Raw genomic sequence first — 24,623 nt, forward strand, 5'->3', positions numbered from 1 at the left:
GAACTGCATCTGTTTGTGGAGGGAACAGAGCCAGCTGGAAGCTCAGCCCCCGTCTGCACCAGGGCTGTCACCAGCCGGGGAACCCGCTCGCAGCACAGATGTAGCTGTGCAGAAAAGCATACTCCGCTCCCAAAACGGAGGTGAAATCCCAGACCTTCTGGGGTTATGAGTTGGCTGTGAGGGCATGGATGAGTCTCATCGTTATTGCAGCGTTAGCAGCACTGTGGTAGAGGTCCTGAAAAGGGTGGGAGGTCTCTTGGAGATGGAGGTCCAGCAGAAGGGCACTGCGGTGCTGGCCTGGAGGGGGGCAGAGCACTGTGCAGGCAGGAGCATTTCCAGTGGGTGCTTTAGGGTGGGACATGAAGGTCTCCCAGCTCTGACATGGTGCAGTTTTCCACGATATGCCAGACCAAGCCGTGGTGCTTAGGTAATCTGGTCGTTTTGGTCTCTATTTTAGAAGATGTGACTTTCCAGCTGGAGGAGAAGGTATTGAGAAGTGGTTGCACCTACTTTCCTCCTTCTCGGTTCACCCATCTGCAGCCTGGCTGTTGGCATCTTTCCCTCTCCTCCCCACGTTGCTTGCTCTGTCCTTTGCGGACAGGTCCTTCCTGGCAGCTCCTGTAACCTAAGGGAGGGTCTGCCCTGGGGTGGCACCAGCTCTTCTGCAGGCTCCTCTCCCAGCTGACCAGGTCCCCAGCACTCGGGGAGGACAACCTCCGTGCGTGCCCAAGCTGGAAGTTGTGGTCTCCGAACCTCGGGATAGAGCTCCACACCCCGTGGAGGGATGTGCATGGGGACAGGCCAAGGACTGCATGTTTCCAAGAAGCAAAACGATTTAAATTGCTTCCCCTTTCTTTAAAAGGCCACCTGTGGGATTTTCAGTCCCAGAGCGTGAAGAGCTTCAGACTCATCCTGCGTCAGAAAGAGAGAAAACTATTAATAATTAGGCAAGGTATTTAATAAGACGTGGTGCTCTCTGAAGGACTCTCACCAGCCATCTTCAAAAAGAAATGAACAAACCAACCAACACAAAACCCCCCCAAAAGTCCCTTCTGGCCAATTTAAGAGAAGCGGATAGTTCAGTTCTGTACTGCAACCAGCGCAGAAGCTATGGGAAGCCCAGGCAGGTTTCCTTGAAACCCGAAAGAAGGTCAAATGTACACATATGAAGAGACGAAAGCACTCAAACACATCCCGGCTCCTGTGGGACCAGCATATTTTCTGTGTAATCCACACCAATTTGCCAAACGCCAGAGCCTCAGAGGGCTTCAGATGGTGTGAGGTGGAGAAACGTCCGTTTCTGGAGCCGTAAAGTACTGAGTCATGGTAGCTATAATGTCCTCTGGAAAGCTGAGTTACCAGGAAATTGGTTTCCTTGGGTCACCCCCTCTCCTGGCCAGCTTGGGGTTGTTCCGATAATGGCGTAGAGCCTCATAGCTTGTTTACATTAAATGCATGTGTATCTCCAGCAACATGACGTCTGCCACCTCATTTGTATCACTCCCCAGCTGGGGAGTTTTCCCAGTCCCAAGGTCCTGCCTCCTTTTCTGTCCGTCTTTTCCCGTTTCTCATTTTATCCCATTCGTCTTGCGGTCGTGCCGTGCCACGCTGCCGCCAGCGGGTCGGGGGGACGGTCCGGCGTAGGCTCCTGTGGCCATGTTGGGGGACCTATGGACATTTGCAGACAGTTGTCACCCCCTCAGTCATTTCTTAGTCGAGCAACATAGAGCTCTTTCACTGATATAAATAAACCCTTAACATGTTCTCTTTGGTTTTTTCCTGAATTTCTTTGTTGACATTTCCACGCTTGAAAATCTGAAGACGCTGGCAGCTATTCTATTATCATCTTAAATTTAGTTTTTAACCTGCATCATTTGTATGTCGCATTTTTTATCTGACTGAATTCTTTTGCTTTTGGCAAACAGTGCACGTTTGTTTTTTGTTGGATAAGCCAAATTTTTTTTATATTTGGTTAGACTTTCCTCTTCAAATCATCCTCAAGATATTCCTAATAAGGACTGAAGGGAATTTGTTTTGCTAATACCTTAGGAATTCTTTGTGGCTCTTGACTATTGTTCTGGTTTGTATTTTAATGTTTAATTTCTAGAGAATAGGCAGCCTGATTTGGTCCTGTAGTTTACCTTTTCTGAAGGATTTGGAGCTGCTGAGCATCCCTTGAGGAATGAACGCACGATTTAATTCCTCTTACACTTACTGAAGCGGTGTTTGTTGTCAGGAAAGGTTGTGTGTTTTAGTAGATCAAGATAGTTGGAAAAATTAAGTATGCTGCTTTGTTTGTTTGTTTGTTTTCCCTAGATTTTAGCACTGACACCACACCATACCATACCACAACCACCAAGTGTTGCATTAGTTATTTTGGGGTTTTTGAAAGCTGTTGCCTCCGTTTTTAAGAGCTGGCTGCCCTTAGAGGCAGGTAGCGATCCTACTTGAGGCATCTGTCTTCGAAAAAGCCTTTAGGTCCTTCTAAATTTATGAACTCCATAATAATATTGGGTTTTATTGAGCAAATTTTTTCCAGGAAAACCTAAATGGCAGTTACTGTTATACTTCTGCCTGCAGAATGATGTGGTCTCATGCTCTGATTTCAGTTTATTTTGGGGGGAGAAAGCAGAAAACTTAATGTGACCCAGATAAGGATAGGGTTTTGGGCTGCTTCTCTTGCCTCAGAAATTTTCTTTGCATGCCCAATTAGTGTGATGTCACCAAGCCTAATTGCTTGATTTGGAGCATGGGCCTCACAGCCTTCGAGAGTTCCGCATTCACCCTGGTTAGCTTCAGCTTATTTTGGTCAGCTTATAAGTGATCAGTGCGTTCAGGAATGTCATGTATGGCAAAGAGTGGATCCACCAGCCTTGTGAAGAGCCAACCAATCAACCAAGGATACAACCTATAGGACCACGGACAAAACAAGTACAGAGATTTGAAGTAATGCTTGCAATGTAGCAGTGACCTTAAAGTCCTTAAATCATGAGGCTCACAAGAGCGTGTTGCACGTTGAAGATGCCCTGAAGCTCTGACAAGCTTTTTCTTTTTTTCTGTTCTTCAGCAAGTCTTCAGTCCTCTACCACTGATGGAGGAAGGAGTTCGCATTCCCTAAAGTAACTTCAGAAAATGAGTGAACAGGTTTTTCCTATGACATTTGCTTTCAGAGGTTAAACCTGCAATTTGAGAATACACAATGGCATCTTGGAAAGTGGTAATTGTGAAAAGAACTGAAATCTCCTGGTGGAACACGAGTGACCATGAACTCCTTGTACAACTCTGTGACCAAGTGAAAATCTGGGTATCAGACACATGACTGGCATACATTGCCACCGTGTGTGTTATAAAGAGTGCTGGTGGCATACTTTGTCCTGCTTTGGTATCCGTGCTTCGAAATGTGGACGGGTTCCCAAACGTTCGTGGAAAGAGTCAAGAATTAGAAGGCTTATTTTAGTGTGTGTACAGTATACATTAAGGAAGTGTGTTTGCTTTGCTTCATTCAAGAGGCAGCAGAAGAAGTTGTTCTCTCCTATGGAGGGGAGATTCCCAGCAACAGGATCTGTTTTCCAGCAAACCAATGGCTGGAGGCAGCAATCCACGCTGGACGTATGGTGCCTGTTATGGAAAATAATTACTCAGAGGAGGGACCCAGAAATGTGATGGTTACTCCAGCACTTTACGCATCAAAATCAAGACAGCCTCTATGAAAGAGGCACTGGCTCGAGCTGCAGATGTAGTTTTGACAAAGGAACGGCTCTGTGAGCTGTGACACAGGAGATTGGATTGGATGAGTAGGTCGGTCTCTTTGGCTTTCAAGTCTGCGAGGGAACATCTGAAAGCTGAAGCAGGAGGCATGGAGACTAGAAGCAAAGTGCTCAGCTGTAATACTGGAAGAAATAGCTCCCGTCTTTTCTCTCTTTTAACCCTGAACTTGAAAATCTTTTTGCCTAGTAATGTCTGCAAAAGAGATGTCCCTGGTGAAGGACACCAAGCTGTTCCTCTGCTTCCTGACCCGCTCTACCTCCCTCTTCCTGGTGTAAGGCATGGTGCCCATACAGCTGGGCTGCCCCAGGGAGCAAGTAAGAGCTATGGGGAGGGGGTAGGAAGGCCACCACAACTAATTTATCAGACAAGCAGATTTTCAATTTACATCTTTCTTTTTCTGTCTCTGCATCATCTCCATGTAAAATGAGAGTTCATTTTCATCTGTTCTGTTCATTCTACTTCCTGTAGCTCCAGTCATGGCAGGAACCTTCTGGTTCTTTTAAAACCATGGCAGACATCTGTAAATTGAGCCCAGTTTCAGCCTCCCCCACTTTTTGCTTCCTTTCCTTTCTGACAGCTGAGTCCTTTTGATTTGGCATGGGACGAGCCAACTGCACGTTGGTTTCAAGAAGACAAGTTGTAACATCATACTGATGATATTGTCCTGGTGGGCTCTGCAAAGCATGTTCCTTCAGGTGCCCACTGCACGGTCCTCATTACTGTGCTCTTCTGAACTTCTTTGGTCCTGCAGACCAGAAGAGCATACCAAGGACCGTACAAGAGTGTGTTTCAGTAGCGTGAATGGGCACACAGCATGCTCTGCCAAGGCGGAGCTGGGTATCACCATCATTGATATCATCAAAGCATTAGTGAAGTGTCTCTGGTTCTTCCAGCTTGAGTGGTGTCTGCGAAAAAACTGAAGATGCTCCATGTTTGCTGCTGGGGCAGAAGAGCTTTGTTTGTAGGTGTTGATTCAGAGCAGTGTGTCCTCCTCCACATTTCTTTCCTTTTCCTCTCCTTTTGAGGAGAAAATACATAGGAGTTGACGTTGAAGACTGATTCTCCACTGATCTCACTTTGCCCCTCCCAAAAAGCTCAGCAGGATGTGTGCTATAAAAATAGCCTCATTAGAAGTCATCTGAGTACATATGCAATCACAGATCACTCAAAAGGGAGCACAGAGCATGCATGTTTCTGTTGCTGTCTTCAGAGAATTACATGACAAATTATTCCTAGCTGGAAGAAATGTCCTTTTATAATTGGGTTTTTTTCTCATTCTTTCATAAGGGAGGAGTGTGTGTTTTTTAAGTAGCTTTTAGTCACTTTCATTATTTATGAGAATGCTACTCCAGATGAGAAAAAGCAAACTGTGAATGTGAGTTTATGCTGGCTGCAGCAGCTGATGGGCCCCATTTGCTTTCAGTCATTGCTGGTGCTGCTGATCACAGCCAGAAAGAGACGCTCTCCAAAGGTGAAAACAGCACCATATTGCAGCCCTTCAGTTTGCACCCTCTTCTTCTCCTTTTCTTCTTCCACAGGAGGCCGGCTGGAAGGGGGGCCTTCATGGGTAGAGTGTTACCCTGCAGAGCAGACCAGTGTGAACAGTCAGCTGTTGCCTTCCTGTCCTTCCATCTGGAAGAGCTCCTTGCATTGCCCTTGCATTGCTCTTTGCATTGATGCTGGTGAGGCGTCATTCGGACTACTCAGCTTTATGGCCAAAATTGTACTTCTTGCATGGTCATTTGTCCTTATTTTCTTGTTGCATCATCTGGCTGTGCTAAAGCCTCGGGCTTTGTGAACTATCATGGGTGTAGGACCAAGGGAAGCTGTACCTAAATGGGTCCAGGAGCCCATTTTTACCCATACCTTTCCAGTTCCCCATGATGAGTCTGCATCAAGGCCTCCTTAAATCTCTTCTGCCTTCACATGCTTGTGTTTGACATGAAAGTGGCCGTAACGTCATCGGAAGATGAAAGTCTGATGATCAAAGCAGGCAGCAGTGTTGAAATGAGCATTGTGAGATGGCAGAGCTGGTAATACAGTAATTGGCTATGTGGCCTACTTAGTCAGAGGAGTGATACATGCAAGTGCAATGTTTGTTTGCCTCTTTAATGTTTAAAATCCATAGAGTCTCTTCTGGAAAGTGAAACAGTACCTCACCTGTAGGAGCAACCAGGCACGCCATTGAGTGACGGTGTGAGCAGTGTGTGATCCCAAGGCTTCTGCCTCCTCTCCTCAGCAAGGAAGAGCCTCTTGGATTGCCAAGCTCCACAACTCAGTAAAGACAATTCATTAAACAGTAAAGGAGGCTGGTATTCCCCAGGAAAGCTCAAAGACATGGAGAAAAGGTTAGATGCACCCTGTGGAAAGAGGTAGGGTCTAAGCCAGATGTGCCTGTGCACTCTGCTAATCTCTGATTTCTCTGAGAAGATTTTGTCCTGTGCAAACAGTGCCTTGTTTGAAGAATGTCCTCTTCCCAGGGAACATCATGCCATGGATGTTAAATGCAGGTTGGACCTGCAGAGGGAACTGCAGCTGATCCCTGGAAGGCCACACTTAAACACTGTAAATTGCATTGTTTCACCCAGAAAAGTGATGGCATGAGGCTGGGGACTGCGTTCAGAGCCCCCACGAGAGGGATGGGCTGCAGGTACCTGGGAGTGGAATCTGACTCATGGTAGGTTCTCCCTTAGTTCTTCTGCACTGCTGTCTCCACCAAGTGGAGGCTCTGACCACACCGCCGGTACCAGTGTGTTACCCAGCAGTGCCCCACAGGAATTCAGAAGATGGGGCTGATCTCTCTGTTACCACAGTGTGGTACTCTGTTACCTTGCAGTCACAGCACTCAGAGATGTGGCCACCTCATGGTTCGTATTGGGGAGTGCTTCTGCTTCCAGGACGAAGTACCAATAGTTGACTTAGCTGACATCCCAGAATCTGTGTAGTACTCTTCTCTCTGCGTTCCCCCACCCAAAACCAGTAAGACTTGCTTCCAGCCTTGGGATCTGCAGAACTGAAAACTCACTCCTATTCTTACTCATCCTCTTCTTGACACCTTTCTGCAGTTGTGCATCAGCTCTGGCGGTGCTGCAAGCAGGGGAGGAATGGCAGAACCAGGACTGGACACGGTGGTGCTGGGGCCTGATTTCTTCCCTCTACCAGGCAGCATGTTCTCTGTCACCATGACTCTCAGGGGGAATTTCTGGAGAAGCAGCACGTTCTGGATCTGCTGCTGCTTTATCCTCATCTCTAATTGGAGGCTCTTTGTGCTGCTCAGAAGCAGGGGAGGCAAAATTCGGCACAACACTGAGCAAGTGCAGTGTCACAGGCTTGCAAGGGATCCAACATCCAAGGACCAAAGGGCTGGTAAAGAAACGATGCTTTCTTGGGTCACCTCTCTTGCGTCAGCATGTGTGTTCCCTCCTGGCTTGATGCCATGCTTGCTGGAGGCTGTGGTGAATGCTGTCTTCTAAGTGAAACCTGGTTCTGCTGTGGCTGTGCATGTACCCCTCTCCATCCCGTCTGAAGTCTTTCAGGGTCAGTAATTTCCTTTTCTTTCCCGTTTTGCTCCGTGATGTTGGTACTGTTTCCCCAGCCAAACCAGGAGGCTTCAAACTCTGCTGTCCCATGAGGATTGTTCCTTCAGCCCAGCTTCCCCCTGCACCCTGGGGACAATTATACCCAGCTTGACACAGCATCACTTCAGCAAATTGCGTAACTGAGCTTCAGACCCAAGAAGCCTGGACTGATCCTAGTTTTGCTCTAGCCACAGGAGCACTAACTGGTTTTCACGTGGGACCAGAAGAAAGTGATGCTAGTTCTTGCTAACAGAGCTGTCTTCCACCATTGCTGCCGCTGCCTTCTCTCCAAAGCTGTGTAGCCCCAAGCAGAGGCATCGAGTGAGCTTTTTGAGAGCTCAGACCTGCACCTAGGGGTTTCAGTGCTGCTCCGTTGGGTGTATTGCCATCTGCAGCAGCAGTTCTCTGTCAGCCCTGTGCCACCTGGCCTGTGGAAAGGGACCCACCTTCATGCTTGGAGAGCTTTTTGGTTGCAGTGTCCAAGCAGAAAGAGAGATTGAACTGTCACTGGACAGTCGCTGTGCGAGTGATGATCGCTGCGACGCTGTGCTGTTGGGGACTGCTTTGTCTGTCACTGCTAGCAAGAGGCAAGCAAGAGTCGACCCCACCGCCTGCCAGGATCTCGTTTTGTAGTCTTCAGACAAGTTCTCCTGTGTAGTCTGTCCATCAGTCCTTCGGAGGCTGTAAGGATGGAGGTGAGGAAGATGTTCTCTGCGTGCAGGGAAGGTAGGAGGGGTCCATCGCCTTCACCTGCTGTTATCAGCAGCTGGTGATGCCCCTCTTGTGCATCATATGAGGCAATCAGAGTCTTCTGGCTCCTCTGTCCCCTGCGTAGCACATCCAGAGAAGAAAGGAGGGCTGGGCCTGTGTTGCTGTTTGACTATGTTTAAGGTATTCTGCAAAGCCATAATGTTCCTCTGGACATTGAGCTGGAGAGAGTCTGCATTTGAAGTTTGGCTAAAGCTTGACATCAGCCAGTGGCTAGAAAATCTCTGCAAGATATGAAATAATAAGAGCAACGTGAGAACACAGCTCTTCCTTCTTAAGCGATGGCCATGAAAAAAGTAGCTAAAACTGCTCTCAGGTGGTGTGGGGCTGATTCTAGCCTGGTGCAGGTCAACAGCAAAGCTTGTATTCAGGGATGGTGCATTTTGGCTTGCACAGTCCGGAGTCCGGACGCCGGGGCCCTCGGAGCTGTGAAACAGGATCTGGCTCATGCAATAAAACGCCGGCACCTCAGGGTGTCAGCAGAGAATGCGTGTCCTGGGGCTGCCGTGGCAGAAAGGGGTAGGAGCTGGGTGCAACAAGGGGATGCTGCCAGAGACACGAGTATCAGTCCTTCTTATATGTATACATGCATATATATGTGTGTGTGTGTGCATATACAAACACACACATTTTTATATATATATATGTATTTTTATTTTTATAGATACAGATAATCTGAAAAAAAAAATTAATGCTTATAATTTATTCCCTTTTCACCACCTTAGAGCTCTTTTCCTGGGATCTGAGCAGGACGTGGGTCTGCGCAGACCGCTCTGCTGGGTCACCGGGCAGTGCCTGGCCTTGCATGCGATGCCGGGGTGCTCAACGGGGAGCAACGGGGAGCGTTGCGGGGCTGTGGGTTCGCCTCCCTGACACATGCAGTGGGTACATCTGTACCCATTCAGTAACCTGGGTGTAGCAGATTTGTACATCTGCTGGCTGCTGCCTTCATCTCGCCTAGAAAGCGTCCGAAGACAGAAGGCCTCTGTTTGTTGTAAAATTGTTGTAAGATTGTTGTAAAAATCCAGTGGTGCTATGTTTTTTATGGTTTTGCTTATTTTGTTTTTGAGAGGATCAGCAGGCTCCTTTCAGGGCTTCTGTACTATGAAATCATGCAGAAGACAGTTGCTAAAATATTTGGGGCTGGTGTCCTTCTGTACACCAAGTACCTGCTCAGGCTTATAACATACGGGGCAATGTCGGAGGAATAGTATTGCTTTCAATTAATAGTTGCAGGTTTAGGTCCCACCGAAGAGCAGACAGCCCAGACGGGGAGTTACTTTCTCGGCAGAGACGGATCCAGAAAGTCAGCGTGCGTGAAGAGCAAAGGTTTTGACGGTCCATTGGTCTGGTCTAATAATTTCTATATTCCTACAGCTTTAGGCCACCAAGTCTGACCAGTGCACATCTGTACTGAGCCCAGTAACCTGGGGCCAGCCAGATACAGATACTCTGGGTTTGACGACTTGGAGAGATTTGTTCTCCCTGAGCACATCCTTTGGAAAATGGTTGTTCCAGTGGACCACCATCCGTGCTAATATTTTATGCCTCATTTCAACTGGTTCCAACTTCCAGCGATGAGCTCGTACTCTACTCTTCCCTGCCAAATTAAGGAAAGACAGTATTTTCTCTCCATGAAGATGATAATATGCTGCAGTCAAATCATCTCTCAGTCTTCCTTTTGGCTTGAGAAACAGATTGAAGTTGTTTGGTCTCACAAAGTCGTAAAGTATCTTTTCCCAGTCTTGAAACATTTCAGTGCCTCTTTTTTGAACCATCTCCAACTTTTCTAATCACCTTTTAAAAACGAGGGCGCTCAGTCTGTCTGCAGTACGCTGGGACTGGCTTCACCACGGCTTTGTACAAGGAGAAAATTACCTCCTTGTTTGATCTCAGGTGCATGTATCTGAAAATTGCTTTAGTCCTTCAGGTCAGAGTGTGGCTCTGTGTGTGGCTGCAGCGTGACCTGCCTGCTGGGATCACGGCTGAGCACCATGGGTGCTGTTCATGGGTGCACCCACGTTCCTGGACACATTTGACTATGCTAGAACTGCTCAGCTTGGCCAGAGCTAGCTTATGTTGGTGTCCCTTTCACAGTCATTGCTCTCCACCCCTCCATGGGTCACCCACAATTTTTAGCAACAGTGATGTTCAGTTTAATTCCAGAGCATTAATAAATCTGCCCCACACCAACCGTTTCAGGAGCCCTGTGGAAATACCTCTACTCAGGAGCAACACACATTGAGGACACCATTTTGCCTTGCAGCACGTGGCCTGTTGCTCACTTCATGCCGTGTACTGCTGATTTGTTTTGTACTCAGATGTGATGCGATGCAAAGCCGGGTGCCACTAGAAGGTCTCTTATGTTCTTACCCAATTTATAATCTCCTCAGAAAGCTGTATCCTTAGCCTCACTGCTAGTTGTATTAACTTTTAATTCCACATCACTTGGCTCCTGCATTGATTTTTATGTTGTTTTGTCCATGATTGGCAAGTACAGGTTGCTGTACCGTCTATAACGGAGGCATTTTGCCTTCACTTTAGGTGCAAAGCTGGCTTTCACTGACTGCTTTCACCTTTCTGCCTACCAGTGGGAATTGTACTGGTTTGATTTTGATGTTCCTTCACTGTTTCCCCCCACCCACCCTATTGCTTTTGCTGCCTTTATGAGTGTTTTGCGTTTCACACTTTCTTGGTTTGATTGATTTGCAATTAATCCCACCCTTTGCTGATTGCTGAATATTTTGTACCTTTTTTTGCTCCTGGCTGCTGCCTTTCCCTTGGCTTTAGAATGGGTGCTCAGCCACGCCGCTGTCGGGTGAGATTGATGGACCTTTTGGGCATCCAATAATATTACCATAAAGATTGTCCAGCTTTCAACCACATTTTCTCTGTCTTAATTAATCTTTCTCACTTGTAAAAGCACTGTATGATTTTGGGAGCTTTGGGGAGTATAAGTGAGGAGGATGGGAATGAGTGGGGAGGCTAATTCTCGCTGTTTAGGGGCTATTAATTGTACATTTCATGCCATAATGAGAATGAAGGGATGAATACTAAAATATCTGGCAATATGATGTGACTGACCCATTTTGAAATAGCAACTACATGTCCATGTAGGAGGTTGTGCAGTAATTATTGCAGAAGATTGTTCTTTTCGTTCATCTGCTCCTCTCCTCTCCATCCTCCCAGGATTACCCACTGGACGCTTTCGCCTGCAGTTGCAGCATTTTGATCTGTCTACCAGCTTCATAACCCGTATCAGAAACCATTGCAGGTGTTAGTTTTCTAACATTTTAATTCATACTTTGTTCTGACTTTCTATGATGTTCCAAGCAATGGGATTTCCTTCTCTTTCGCTATTGCATGGTCTAATGACTCTCATCCACAAGTTCAGCCTGTTCTTCACTTTATTTTGCCTATTACTTCTGCTTTAAAAGTTTTCAAACACCTTCGGCTGTTCCCAGTGTTTACATGACTCTAAATGTGTCACAGTCTTTAAAATCTCTGTTTCTGGGTAGTCTAAGCTATTATATATTTAGTTCTTCTGATTTCTGCACAGACTGAACCAGCAATTATTTTATCTTTGCATTGCATGTTGGAATTACTAATAACCAGTATTAAAAACAGGGAGCCCATAATAAGTGGTGGGATGGTGCATTTGGAAAAGGAGCTACACTGGCTTATTACCTGGTCCTCATCTGTCGTGCTCAAACTCCCTCTGCCTTTTGCCATCATAGCACTTGTTGATGTTGTTTTACAGCTTTGGGGTGTCCAGTTTCCTTCCTTTTCATAAGGGGTTTTGAATATTTCTTTATTTAGATTGATTTCTCCCATGAATTTCCAGCTTTCTCTTTCCAAGATGAAAACACATACCATTTCCTTAATCTGTTTCTAAATACACTGGACCCCTCCTTTCTTCCCTCTGTCTTTCCCCATCCATCACACTTTCTCTGTCATCTTTGATACTTGTATCTGTCCATAACATAATAGTCTCCCTAAATATCATTATACTACAGATGATCCCCTTTGATCATCACCGTATGTGTTAAATAAGGCCATACGAATACCATAGGATGTTAGGTTGCTTTGAAGGGTTAAAAGAGAGGATGCGGTGGTAGATGAACGCATGGAGGAGTGCACAAGGGTGGAGATAGCTCCAAATTAAAAAAGTCAGGAGGATGTGGCTTTTCTTTTGCATATATGGACTAGTCTTGGCATAATACTTGATGTCAGGACTGCTGGAGTCGTGCTCCTGGCCTGCTAGGAACCAGTTGATACTCTGTGCTCTTGTTTAGTGGTCCGGTCTGTTTATGACTCCTACTATTGTTTGTGATGATTAAGGTTATTTTCATTACTAGCAAATGATTTTATTACTTTTGTCTGGTTAAATTTTACTTGCCATATATGACAGACACGCATACTTACCCATACTTACTTTAAATAAATTGCATTAAAAGAAAGTACCTTTAATTATGTCCTAGTGATGAGAAAGTGAGCGCTTGACAACGAGAATTCATGTTTTCTCCTCTTTTCCCCCCATTCAGAGAGTGTTTGAAGAGGAGCCCGCGGAGCCCGAAAGCGGAGGGCTCCGATTCGGTGACATCTCAGTCCTCACCCAGTGAAGAGGCTGGAATGATGACTGAGGTGAAGGTGAAAACAGAGGTACCAGATGACTATATCGAAGAGGTGATCTGGCAGGATGACACCAAAGATTCCAAGAAGAACATAAAGGATGGGCCGGGAGATGTGCCTGCGGAGATCTGCGTGGTCATAGGTGGGGTCCGCAACCAGCAGACGCTCGGTAAGCTGTGGGTAACACACCCCATTGTTCGGTTCCCTGAATCCATGGTGTTGGGGAGAGGAACGAAACTCCGGAGAGCCGTTCATGGAAGCTCAGCTCTGCTGGAGGGACCAGAGCCAAGGTGCACATCAATCTCAGGGTCCTGGCTCAGGATTATTGACCTTTAACTTTTGCTATCTGTTTGTATCTTGTCACCCCTAAAGACTCAACCAAGATCAAGGTAACTGTAAGAGAAAGCTTATTACTTTCTTTGGACATGTTAAATGACTTGCCCATCAGTCATGTGCGAAATTCATGGCGAACCCAGGGCTGGTGGTAGGTATGTTGGGCACAGATGAGGAGGCAATCAGGAGGAAAGCCTGAGAAAAAGTTGAAATGCTTTGAGGAAAGTTGCTTTGGGGAAAGTGGCTGCTTTCTGTGAATAATTAGATTTAGCTCAAAAACAGGTTTTACAGGTTGCTGTTTGTTTGTTTTTCTGATTACTAGTAACGTTGTGGGAATAATTTTGACTTTTGGCTGGCTGTGGTGTGCCATTTCCAAAACAGTACTTCCTATCCCCACCCCACCTCGAGCGGTGATGAAGGTTTTTCTTTTTTTTCTGTGAACATCAGACTCTTCTCTCCTCCCGCTCCAGGGAAAGGGCTTTCTGCGGGATCCTGGAGAGGCACTGCTCTTGCTAAAGGGACTCCTCTGTTGGTTCTGACATGGAGCAGGTCCCAGCAGTGATTTTTGAGAGCCAAAGGCAGTTGCTGATATAAATAAGAAAGAGCAGTTGGACCATGTTTCCTTCGAAGGGCTCAGGAGAATGCTAATTTGAGCTGCCCAGCACTGCTGTTGGCATTGGTTTGTCATGCAGGGGGAGAGAAAAGAGGTATTGATGTTAGATTTTCTCTTGGTTTTTGCTTGATCATTGTCCACGCTGTTGGAAAGAAACCCTGGAGTGTGTCATCAGCTGGTGACTGTATTGGGAGCATTGTTGTCCTGCTTGTCTTCTCTTCCCCAGTAGGACAGCCACTAAGAACGGCAGGGTGGGAGGTTGCTGCTGTTTAAGCAGGGTCAAAACATCTAGGGAGAGCCTAAGAAGTCCATAACTGGTTCCAACTTAAAGATCTTACAATATACTCTGTGTATATTCAGAGCTTTTGTGTCCCCACAGCTCCTGAGAGGTTGATCATTGCCTGGGCAACCCTGAAATGCGGAGGTGACCCTGCCACCCCAGGAGGGATGGGTGGAGAGACTGCTGCTGATCGGAGGCAATAGGAGCTTCTGCTTCAGCCGTGGTCACCAGCCCTTGATGCAGATCGGGTGTCTGCCATGTAGGACCCTCTTCTCCCCATGGCTTCTGGCTGGGCGGCAGCGGCTGTTCTGCAGATGATGTCCCCTGAGTTGACTATATTGTTGTGCAAAGTGGAGAACGGGCTTTTGCTGTTGGCTAACTTGGATGTACACCATCATGTTGTACCTATGGAGAGCGTGGGGGACAGGCTGGGGTGAGGGGGGACACTATTCAATGTGTAGGCACCATGGGGAGAGGGACAGAGAGTTATTTACTAGTTAACAAGTGGTGGTCGAAAGCCGTAGAATGTAAACTGGAGAACTTCTATCTGGAAGTGCCTTTTCAAGTGAAATGTGCATCATATTTGTTATTTTATAGCCTCGCGCTGGGTTTCTTTAAAGGCAACTTGGTCCTGAGGCGCTTGGCAGTTGGCAGCCGATTCCTTTGTGAAAAGAGCCCTGTAAGTGCCCCTATTCATCCGCCATTCACATAACTCTTGTTTGTCGGGGAGGTGGCTCTGAATAACTTTTCTGTTAGGCCACCAAATACTGTGCTCTGTGTGGACCGACCGTGGTGCCCAGATATCAGTTCCTTGTGGTTTCTTGAACTGGCTCCCAGTCAATTCTTCTGGTCCCCTCCATCCCCCCCCAGAAACCACAGACAGGCACTATTTCCATCACTGCAGACATCTGTGTAACTCGCACAAGAAACGTCCCGTGCCTGCTGCTTCGCTGGCAATTTCGGCTGCTGCTCTGGAACAGCCCAAGATTGCGAACAGCTGAAGATGCCGGTGCCTCCTACCTCTGGAGCAAAGGCTTTGTGCTCTCTGCTGCTGCTGCTCGCTGGTACTTCCAGGAGATTTTCTCCCTGAAGCCTTTCTCGTGATGTGATCTGGTAGCCCTGTACCTAAATCACTTCAGCCGTGCAGAAAGGCAAGGCTTTGGTAGGATTTTATTTGCCTTCATCAGGGAAGCTGAGATTGGAGGTGTCAAAAATGGTTATTTTTTGTCATAATTCATGGTGCAGGATGCAGTGATGAATTGGGAGTAAATGAATCCCTCTCCTTTGTATGGAAATGCTGACCCCCAGACTGGCTCCTTTCATGGTGTGCTGGGGACGGTCAGTTAAATGGGGGATGTGTTGTCTGAGCCGGGGCCATGGTGTTGAAGGCTTCAGGGCACATGTGGCTCCAAGTGACAGACAGCTTTCCTGCGGGGCTTAGCTTCGGGACTTGACTGAAATGCGCATTAGAAGATTTATGTTTCTTTTTGAGTCACACATCTACTGCAGGAGTGTGCTATATTTATATTTTTAGTTGTTGCTTGGAGCAATTTGTAACAGGGATTCCCAGCTCAGTTGGTGCTATTTGCTTGTAGTGTTTTCATCAAATTAGGCCTTGTGTATGCTGCCTCCTGTTTGGTTACACGTTCACATGTCTCTCCCTGCACTTTGGACTACTCCAGACTCTTTCCATCTGTTTGGAGCAGCCCAAACCCCGCGATGGATGAAAGCGGATGCAGCGAAGCAGGATGGGTGGTGGCAGTGGCTGCAGTCCCCCAGCCGAAGAGCCGGTGCTGATGTTTGTGGTTTCGGACCATTTCCCTTTCATCTGCTTTTCCACAGAAGTCTCGCAAGCCCCGTGGGGTCCCCCTTCGGGCATCCCAAGCAAAGGAAGCCAACGGAGTGGTTGGCTGTATCCCTGTGTCCGGTTAGCAGCAGACTGATAACTGCTGCTGCGGATCCCACGCTCCTCCCCGTCCACTGACCTGTACCCCCCGTGGTACCGCCGGGTCTCCCTGCCTCGTATGTGGGGTGTTTCTCACCTTGCACAGCTCCGAGATGCAGTATTTCCTGTTCTGTTCTTCTTTTTTCTTGCTAGCGTCACATGCTGGCCTTAGGCCAGGGTCATTTGAAGAGCTCCAACACATTAACATTTCTCAGGGCGGGGGTGTCAGGGCAAAAAGGCAGAGAAGTCCACCATGAAGCTATCTAGAAAGGAGGGGAAAAGAAAAGGGCACTTGCATTGTAAATCAAAGAGAAAGGGGGAGAGACCGTTTGGCTGATCTGGATCATTTTCTAATGTTGGGAATATCATCAGGTCAGTATTTGTGTTTTGGAGGACTGAGTTATCTGTGAGTTGATCAGAAGTTTTATACAAGACTATTTAAACTCTCAATCCGGTCTGTGCTTTACAGGAAACATTCTGGAGATGATTTTTCAAGTAATGTATTAAATCAGAAAATTTTCTGAGACAAAGTGAAGAGTGAATCCTTCTGCTTTGAGACTATCAATCTTACATGCACATGCTTGATTCATGCCATGATGCTGACGTCTCAGTTGCTCAGCCGCTCAGCACACATAATTCAAGAGCACTTTGGATTCTCCCTAGTTATACCAAATAAAATAGTGCTGCAGAAGCCTTAAGAAACTCTGTGACCTCTGACATCTTGTTAGCAAGCCACAGGGACAGATGGGTCTTGGAAATTTTTAATAGGCTTCAGCCATCATTATTCTTTGGAAATGCATCCACTTTAAGGGCTCTTTTCTGGTTTTTTTTTTTTGCACAATTTAGATGGAAAAGCAGTGGAACGTGGCTCTCCCGTTGGATATACACGAAATCGATATTCAGGGACCTGGATTTTTGACCATGCATTGAGATACATGTCCGGTATGTGATGGAAGGGTGTGAAAGTCTAACCAGGGATCAGGGAGCAAGGGAAAGCTCTGGATGCAATGGGTATGTTGCCCAAATTCCAACTGCGAGGCTGAGGAAAAGCCTGGCAAAACTGAATGCACCAACTAACCAAAAACCTTCCCCATCTCCCCTCCTACTACAAACAGCTTTAACCTGCATGACACATCCTGATGTGGACAAAGTCCCAGATAAACCATGACCATGGTGGCAGCGTCCAAGGCAACACGGGCATGTTCTTTGTAAGGCCTTAACATGTAGCGGTGTCTTTCCCCCCCCCACTTCATCTTTCCTCCACTCTAATAACACATTTATTGTGGCAAGCCATCCCTCCTTTCTCTAATATGAGGATCTGTGCCTTTGCCTCCCAAATCGTAGTGTGCTGAGTACACAGTTGTGGCCGATGAGTTGTCTCGGTGACTGCAGGACTTTAGATCTGTAATGCACCTCCCTTACACCCTCCACAAACTCGCTGTCCTCCTGGGGCAGTGCTCTACCGTCCGCGTGTAGGAGGTGGGTAGAGGTACCCCCCTCAAAGAAGATGACTCCAGCCTTCCCCAGGTTGCACTTGAGTCTTGGGTGCTTCAGGACATCCGCACAAAAGCACTGGCCATGGGATGCGCCGGTCCCTCTCCTGCCTTCGGCTCCTGCCCTTGCTTTCCAGACACAGCCCCTAGCGTGAGGGCTGCAGCACCAGTTTGGTTTTGTATTGCAGAGGGAAGGCACTACACAGTTACTTGTACAGGTTATATTCTTCTTGAAGAACTTCTGCATAACCAAATGCATTTATGTGCCATACGCTATCTCCAGAGGAAGGGGGAAATAAAAGAAAAATGGGGGAAAAAAAATCAACCTAGAGTCCCTCGCTGTTTTTTACCTGTTTTCCCAGTGCTCTGTGTGCACGGAGTGCTGTTTCGGGGTATGGGTGGGCGTCAGTCGCATTTTGCTGTTGGTACAGCTGCACCTCAGCTGTTGCACAGGGTTAGTGGTTGGTAGGGCCCAAGTGATGATGAGTGCGCTCGTCTTCTGGCGGTGCTGCTTTGGGGCGCCAGCTGGAATAGTTTTCAGGAATTTTGGAGGTTGGCGATGGATATAATCGTTCCTTGAGCATGGAAAATGAGGGCTGGCAGATGCTGCCGACGTGCTGATACCCAGGATTTCACTTAGAAAAAGCCTGCGTGGAGTGACCACGGGTGATGACTGTCCCATATATGTATATCTATATATAAAATACAACTAGCTACGATAATTAAAAGGCTATGGACCAAATCAGACATAGTCAACTGACTATAATATCAGTATTTTAGAGTATTTTTTCAGATGTGTACTCTTGTGTATTGGACTGTAGCGAATTGCCTCTTTCAGCGTCAATGACAAAGTAGCCTCCCAAGCTCAAAAGACAGTCCCAAGTGATGCTAACGATGATGGACAGGGAATTCAGCGCTGTCATGAACTGGAAGGAGGGTTGTCTTCTTCCCAAGCTGTAAGCAATAGGGCATGGGAAGGGAAAAAAAGAACATGGGTATAGCGTGTTCAAAAAACATGGTTGGTTTTGTTCCTGGAAAGAGCTCACTTTGAGTAGCACTGGGTAAGTATTGCAGTAAAAAGATGTTTGGGAGTATTTATTTGGGGGTGTGTGTGAATGTTTTGTTCTTGTTTGTGGCTCCCCTCTGCCTGTTTCTGTTTTTTATTGTAGGAAAAGATTGTTTCAAGGTTGTGTGAGGAAGCGTCCATGGAAATGAAATGCTACATTCACACAAAATAATATTCAGCCCTTCTTTCTCCCACCTCCTCTTCCAGTAAGTGCTGCTCTCGCCCTACTGAAGAGCACAGCTAAGAGGACAGCTAAGAAATGCAATACATTTTGCAAGTGAGAGCTTGAAAGGTGAATTTATTTATTTTTTGTTCACCAAGTTGGAGTGGGGGGAAAAAAAGGTTGAATCAACTTAAATAACAAATCTAAGGAAATCTCTGTCTGCCTGTCCAATAAGCAGAAGAGGCTAAATTCATTGCATAATTTCATCTTTACAAATGATTCTCCCAGCTCTGTTTCTCTGGTTTCATTTCAAATGACTGTTTGCAGATGTGTGTTTTCTGGAATTAGAGACACAAATTGAGAAAAGAGACTGCTGTGGTCATGTGCTTTTCCTTAAGAAGGTCAAAAGTTCTATTTGTATCTATTTGGTTTCCTCTGGGTGGGTATTTACCAAATCTCTGTGGGTTTCTTGAGAAATTTGTACATTGTGCATTTCTTGAGAAATTTTGAAAACTCCTTGCCTCAAGATAACATATTGCCTTCTTTTTTCAGTTGAAAAGCTTTTTTTCCCATATACTAGGAACTTACTGAAAAGTTATTCAAGGTTATTTCTGTCCATAGGAAATATTAGTCATTGTTATAAAATTATAAGTCAGGCTATTTTGAGAGTGGCCCTTTCATGTTAGCAAAGTTATGAAGATATACTGAAAATCTAAGTTCAGGGTAATATGCCAAGGAATCTTAAATAAGGCTGAAAAAAGAATTGAGTCTGGGATAGTGATTTCCTGCATTTATCTCCAGGAACCTTCCAAAAATTACTTTGCTGCAAACTGCATTCTTTTGTCCCCAGTTTATGGATAAGTATGTGGTGAGGCTGTTTTTCCTGATCTAATATGGTGATGTATACTTTTCTGTCTTGTTTTTCAGGGTCTTACGAGTGTGGAATATGTGGGAAGAAATACAAGTATTACAACTGTTTCCAGACCCACGTGCGAGCGCATAGAGGTATCTCACTCCTGCTCAAATCTTTGGGAATCCTGGGGTAACATTCAGGTTCAGGGAGTATTTTTGGGAAGACCTTGAAGATTGCTTTGCTGCTTCTCTGTTTGTCACTAATTGTTCTTTCGGGTGGCCCATTCATAGGATAAACTTTGGGGCTGTCTATGCTTTGTGGCTCTCTACTCCAGCAATATTTCTTCTGAGGTCAGGAGCAGCTCTTGCGTTTGGTGCAGTAAATACTGCATAGGGCTCTCTGGGGAATTGCTGCGTGTTGGGAGAGCTGCAAATCAAAAAGTTTCTCCTGGCAGATACCACATGCCAGCAGTGTAGTTACCTCCGCAGCGGTAGGCATCTCCCCGAGGTGCTCCGTGCTCCTGCCCAGCTGGGTGTTTCAGTCCATCCCCGTTACGTCAGGATGGGAGGATATCAAGTCAGATATTGGCATTGCTATACTGCTGTGTTTTTATGTTAAAATCAAAATGATACTTGAACTCACCCCCATACCCCTGCTGTCAGCTGAGGTCACTTTCCAAATGTATTGTTTGTATGAAATATCTCGTGCTTAGTCAGGAGTGACTTTATTTGAATTTTCTGTAAGTATGGCCAATTGGATGTTGCTTAATTGCAGAAATGTGGAAGTTTTGCTTGGTGTTTTGTACAATTAGCATAGTTTGTGTAATTTGGAGAAATATGTATCTGAAATAACAGAACAACAGGGACTTGAAACTAGCTCATGAGCCTTTCAGGGGTTTTACTTTCTTTCACCTGAGCTGAGCACTGAAGTCTATGTGTCAGACTTGTAGGAGCATCTGCTTTAGCTCCTCAGTTGTAACTAGCAGTATCAGCGCACGTGGTCTTCAATAAAACGATTGACTGGAATGTCTAAAGGAGCATAAAGGAAACTCCCAGCGAAAAGTTTGAAAATCCAGGAATAATGAAGGCTAATGCAATATTAAATTTTAAATGTGTAAACTCTCAGAAGTCAGCAACTGCACAGCTGAAAAGTGAACATGCATCCTTAATTAACTTCTCAGAGTTTTTCACAGTCTCATAATACATCCTTTAATTGCATGGTTGCAAATTTCTCCTGTGCTGTTTAACATCACAGAGCTTCTTCTGTATCCTTAGATACATGCAGATTTGTTTCTCAATGCTGGTATTCCTTTCTAAATACCAACAAAATTCCTAAAAGTCTTTTAAACGTAACTACAAAGTAGCTTCACTCTGCAGGTTAAGAGAAAAAATTCCTAAAATAATAGTGAGTAGCAGTTATTTGCTGACATGCAGAATGCTTTACTATTGCATCACAACATTGCAATAATTTTGCAATAATAATTGCAGTATTTAGATTTGGGACAAGGATTGCTTTTATTTTACTTCTCTTCCCCATGCACTATGGGACCCTTCATTCAGCTGGAATTTTAGGAGCTATATTAGTATGAGGTCACCTCCTAGTGTGTGATCCAATTGATTTGCATTTATACATTTATTTATATTTTGATCATGAAATCAACCTATATATAAGTGGTCTGGATGCATCAACATAAACATGTACAACTGATATCCGTAGTTCTGTCATGAACTCAGTGGAGACATGACTTTACCTTTTTGCTTCCAAAGCCTTTTTTATATGTAGCTATAGAAGATGGAAATTTTCAAAATTTTGAATGTGGAAATTTATTAGTAATTTTCATATCAGTGGTGGAGAAGCACAACTTATATATGTGAAACTTATAAAATGTTGGTTTATGTTGCTGTAAATTGATGCACGTAGTAGTAACATTTAAAGTGTATTTGAATTGCCTTAAGACAATAAAAATCAAAATGAGATACTTATTCATGTACACTCCTCAACAAGAAATCAAACTGAAACTCAATGCAACTCTGTAAATGTGATTCTCCCAGAAACAGAACCTGAGCAGGCAGTTAAAGCAGTCGGGAAGTGTACCTGTCTGCAGAGAAATAACGTGCCACTGAACGTGCGTGTAATGTATGGTTAGGGAAAAATAAGAAAGGATTATATGGAGGAAAGCCCCGTGTGATGTTATCCAGTGAGAATCGTACACGGACCTGTACCAGTAACAGTGGTGGAAATAGCATAAGACTGCCGGACTGAAAGAAATTTTTGTGAAAGATGCTTTTATTGCCACACGTATCTAAGGTTTCAGGTAGAAGTGGCTGGTATTGCACCATCATAACAAACGTGAGATAACTTGGTGGTTACACGTACATGGAGGATGTGATTCTGCACTTTGCATCTTCTGCCTGCGTATCTTCAGTCCGTGTCTTGGATAAAACCCCAAGGCACTGGCAAACCAGCTCTCCTAGGTCTGCTTGTCCTCGAAGCACTGAAAATTGAGCTCCCTTGGCCTATTACATGCACTTATCAGCTGCCAGAAACTCAGATCCTGAATCTTTTAGTCATTTCTTTTTGGCTGGGCAAGGAAGGGGCCACACTGCAGTGGCAGGACCTGGCATTCCCTCTTCGCCCGATGCATTTTCTGAGCGTCGGCCACGGTTTCCCCGACGCCTGGGCCACCCATCAGTCACCTAACATTTGCCTTTCCCTGGAGGTTTGACTGATCCTGGGTAAACTCACCACTCAGCATCAGAGTAGCTAGAACAAACTCAGTCCCCTTTTTCTTCTCTTTAGGTGCTTTCTTCTAGGGCTTTTTGGGCATTCAAGCAGAAATACCCACTTTTTGTGATTTGCTGAAGGACACACCCCTTCTGCTTGAATAGCCCTCTGCTTTTTGCTTTCTTGTGTGGTTCCTGCGTCACTAAAGGTCCTTGGCCAAGCTGTGGGCTGGTCCTGCAGGTGGACAGAGCTGGTGATGAAAAAGGTTCAGCCCATGGGAGAGCCGACGGTTATTGTGTTGATCTGGTTTGGACCTTTGGGGCAGAACAACTGAAAAAACCATCTGTCTGGCCAGCCCCGCTGTCACTATTCAGTGACACAACTTCTGGCCCCAGGATGGGAGGTTCGGAGGTCTCAAGTTGTCCTTACTTTGAATTGGCTTATTTCTAAGCTGGTTTTTGTGCATCTCAGTGTCTAGTTTGGAGCTGTAGCAGGGGAGCCTGGGGCTTACGGCTGGTGGCCAGCATGGGTGGGAGGTCTGTCGCCCTCTCTGCTCTTGCAGTCGGGCCTTATTTGTCAGCCGCTTGTTTTGCCCTGTGCAAAACTTAAATTTCTTCTGATCCTTTGAGCTGTTCAGTTCCACATTAAGATTCTCACACTGGCAACATCACGTTTTTCTTTGTAATGATCATTTTTGGGAGCAATTTCCTAGATTTTTTTTTATATCTGCACCTGATAGAGAAGCTGTGTTGGAGGTGACCCGTGTTCTTCAGGCTGATCTTTTTTTCTTGTCTGCCTTCAGGAATGGGTGGTTTCTAACTGGAAATCGGGGCATTTTCTTCGTTTCTTGAGCCTTCCCTATGGTGCCCAGCATTGGCTGGAGAGTTTCGGGGGGCAGTTTATCTGGCAGTTTGCAAGTGCAGAGGGTTGAGGCAGCTCTTGTTCAAGACGTGCTGCCTCGCAGGGGCAAGCTCCCTTTCTGCTGTGCTCTGAAAGCCGAGATACAGGCACGGCAAACCCCACGTAAAGGGTTCTGCAAAGAATCAGAAACGTAGGTAAGAAATTTACTCACTACGTTTTATCAAGGAGGAAATGAAAAGGTTGCGTTCCTTCCCCTTTGCCTCCCCAAAACGCACAAATAAAATAAAAAAGAAACCCAACAAAAAAAGTTATGTTGTTGAGCTGAAAGGCTCCTTTGTGAGCTGTTGTGCAGCCCTGCAGGATCGCAGCTCCTTCCTCCTGCGGAGCTGCTGGAGTTCAGCTGGAGCAGAAAGGCTGCACATTCCTGGTGGCGATGGAAGGCTCTGTCCCAGCGATCGGCACTGACAAACGTTACCGCTTCGCCTACATGCAACCCAGGCCTTAAAAATGTGTTGCTTACAGTGCTTTTTGTTTAGCTGTGTGGGGTTTTTCAAATCATTAAAAGGTTTGGATTCCCTTCAGGAGTTAGTCAGCTAGAAAGTCTTGTTCTGTACAGTTGGGTCGTATTTAAGCAACATGAGCAGCAAAACATCTGCATGTTTTGAGTCAGGAAAATTATTTCACTTTTAGATAAGTCAAAAAAAATGGCTGAAATTACTTTATTAGACTTTCAAACAGTAAATTTTAAAAACCTCTGGGCTGAGGCCAAGCAAGGGAGATTTTTACCAAAGGAGAATTCTTCAGAAAGCAAATGAAAGAAAATAGCAAGGCTCAAGTTTAACCCTCGCAGGATATATCGCCTCTGTCCTAATAATTGGTGGAAGTTCTCTGTTTCCAGATAAGCTTTTCTGGGCTGAATGATGATTTTGCTCAAGTTGTTTTTCTTTATTATTTATTTACATTATTTAGTTGCTGCATTGCCTCTCTGTGAACCGATCAGCTCTCTGTTACCCTCCCGCGTGGGTGTGCCAGCCGAGGGGCTGATCTACCATCATCAGAATAGACGCTGAATGCACTAGAGTAGGATTGTTTTCTTCAGGTGAAGTTTCTAGTTTAACCAATTGTTAAAAAACTTCTCAAAGCTTTTAAAATTCTGTATTAATGTTTTCCAAGAATGGGTTCTGCTTGATTCCAAAAATGTGGAAAGGAAGATGACTCGTTCAAACTGTGAATATGGAAAAATGCGTTTTTCCAAAGTGCACATTTTTTGAGCCTGAGTAGGAGCAGTTCTGTGACTGAAATGATTTTGAGGTGAGAAGTTGAAAATTAATAGCGAAATAACCATTCCTGAGGAGAGATGGTGTTTCTGAGCTGAAGAAAGTTGGGTTTCATTTGTATGATTAGCTGCTACTGAAAAATCATAGGATCTGGGGGGGGTCCTTTGCCCTCTGTGCTGCATCCCAAGCATCTATTTTTTACTGTGTACATTTCCCACTCCGCAGCAGATTTTTACGGGGGATGCAGAAAGTTACTTGAGACACAGGAG

At 45.6% G+C, this 24,623-nt stretch overlaps 1 protein-coding gene across 1 annotated transcript in view; it reads left to right on the forward strand.

The window, feature by feature from the left end:
• Window positions 1-19,685, forward strand: part of LOC103918964 — a 213,847-nt gene extending 194,162 nt beyond the window's left edge. Inside the window, exons 5-7 of the mRNA XM_009326392.1 lie at window positions 12,659-12,915; window positions 16,764-16,859; window positions 19,567-19,685. Coding sequence (XP_009324667.1) covers window positions 12,659-12,915; window positions 16,764-16,859; window positions 19,567-19,685 — 472 coding nt within the window. The remainder of the gene's footprint in view (window positions 1-12,658; window positions 12,916-16,763; window positions 16,860-19,566) is intronic.
• Window positions 19,686-24,623: the final 4,938 nt, after the last annotated feature.

This window comes from Pygoscelis adeliae, unplaced genomic scaffold (assembly GCF_000699105.1).
Source record: "Pygoscelis adeliae isolate BGI_AS28 unplaced genomic scaffold, ASM69910v1 Scaffold436, whole genome shotgun sequence".
Taxonomy (NCBI): domain Eukaryota; kingdom Metazoa; phylum Chordata; class Aves; order Sphenisciformes; family Spheniscidae; genus Pygoscelis; species Pygoscelis adeliae.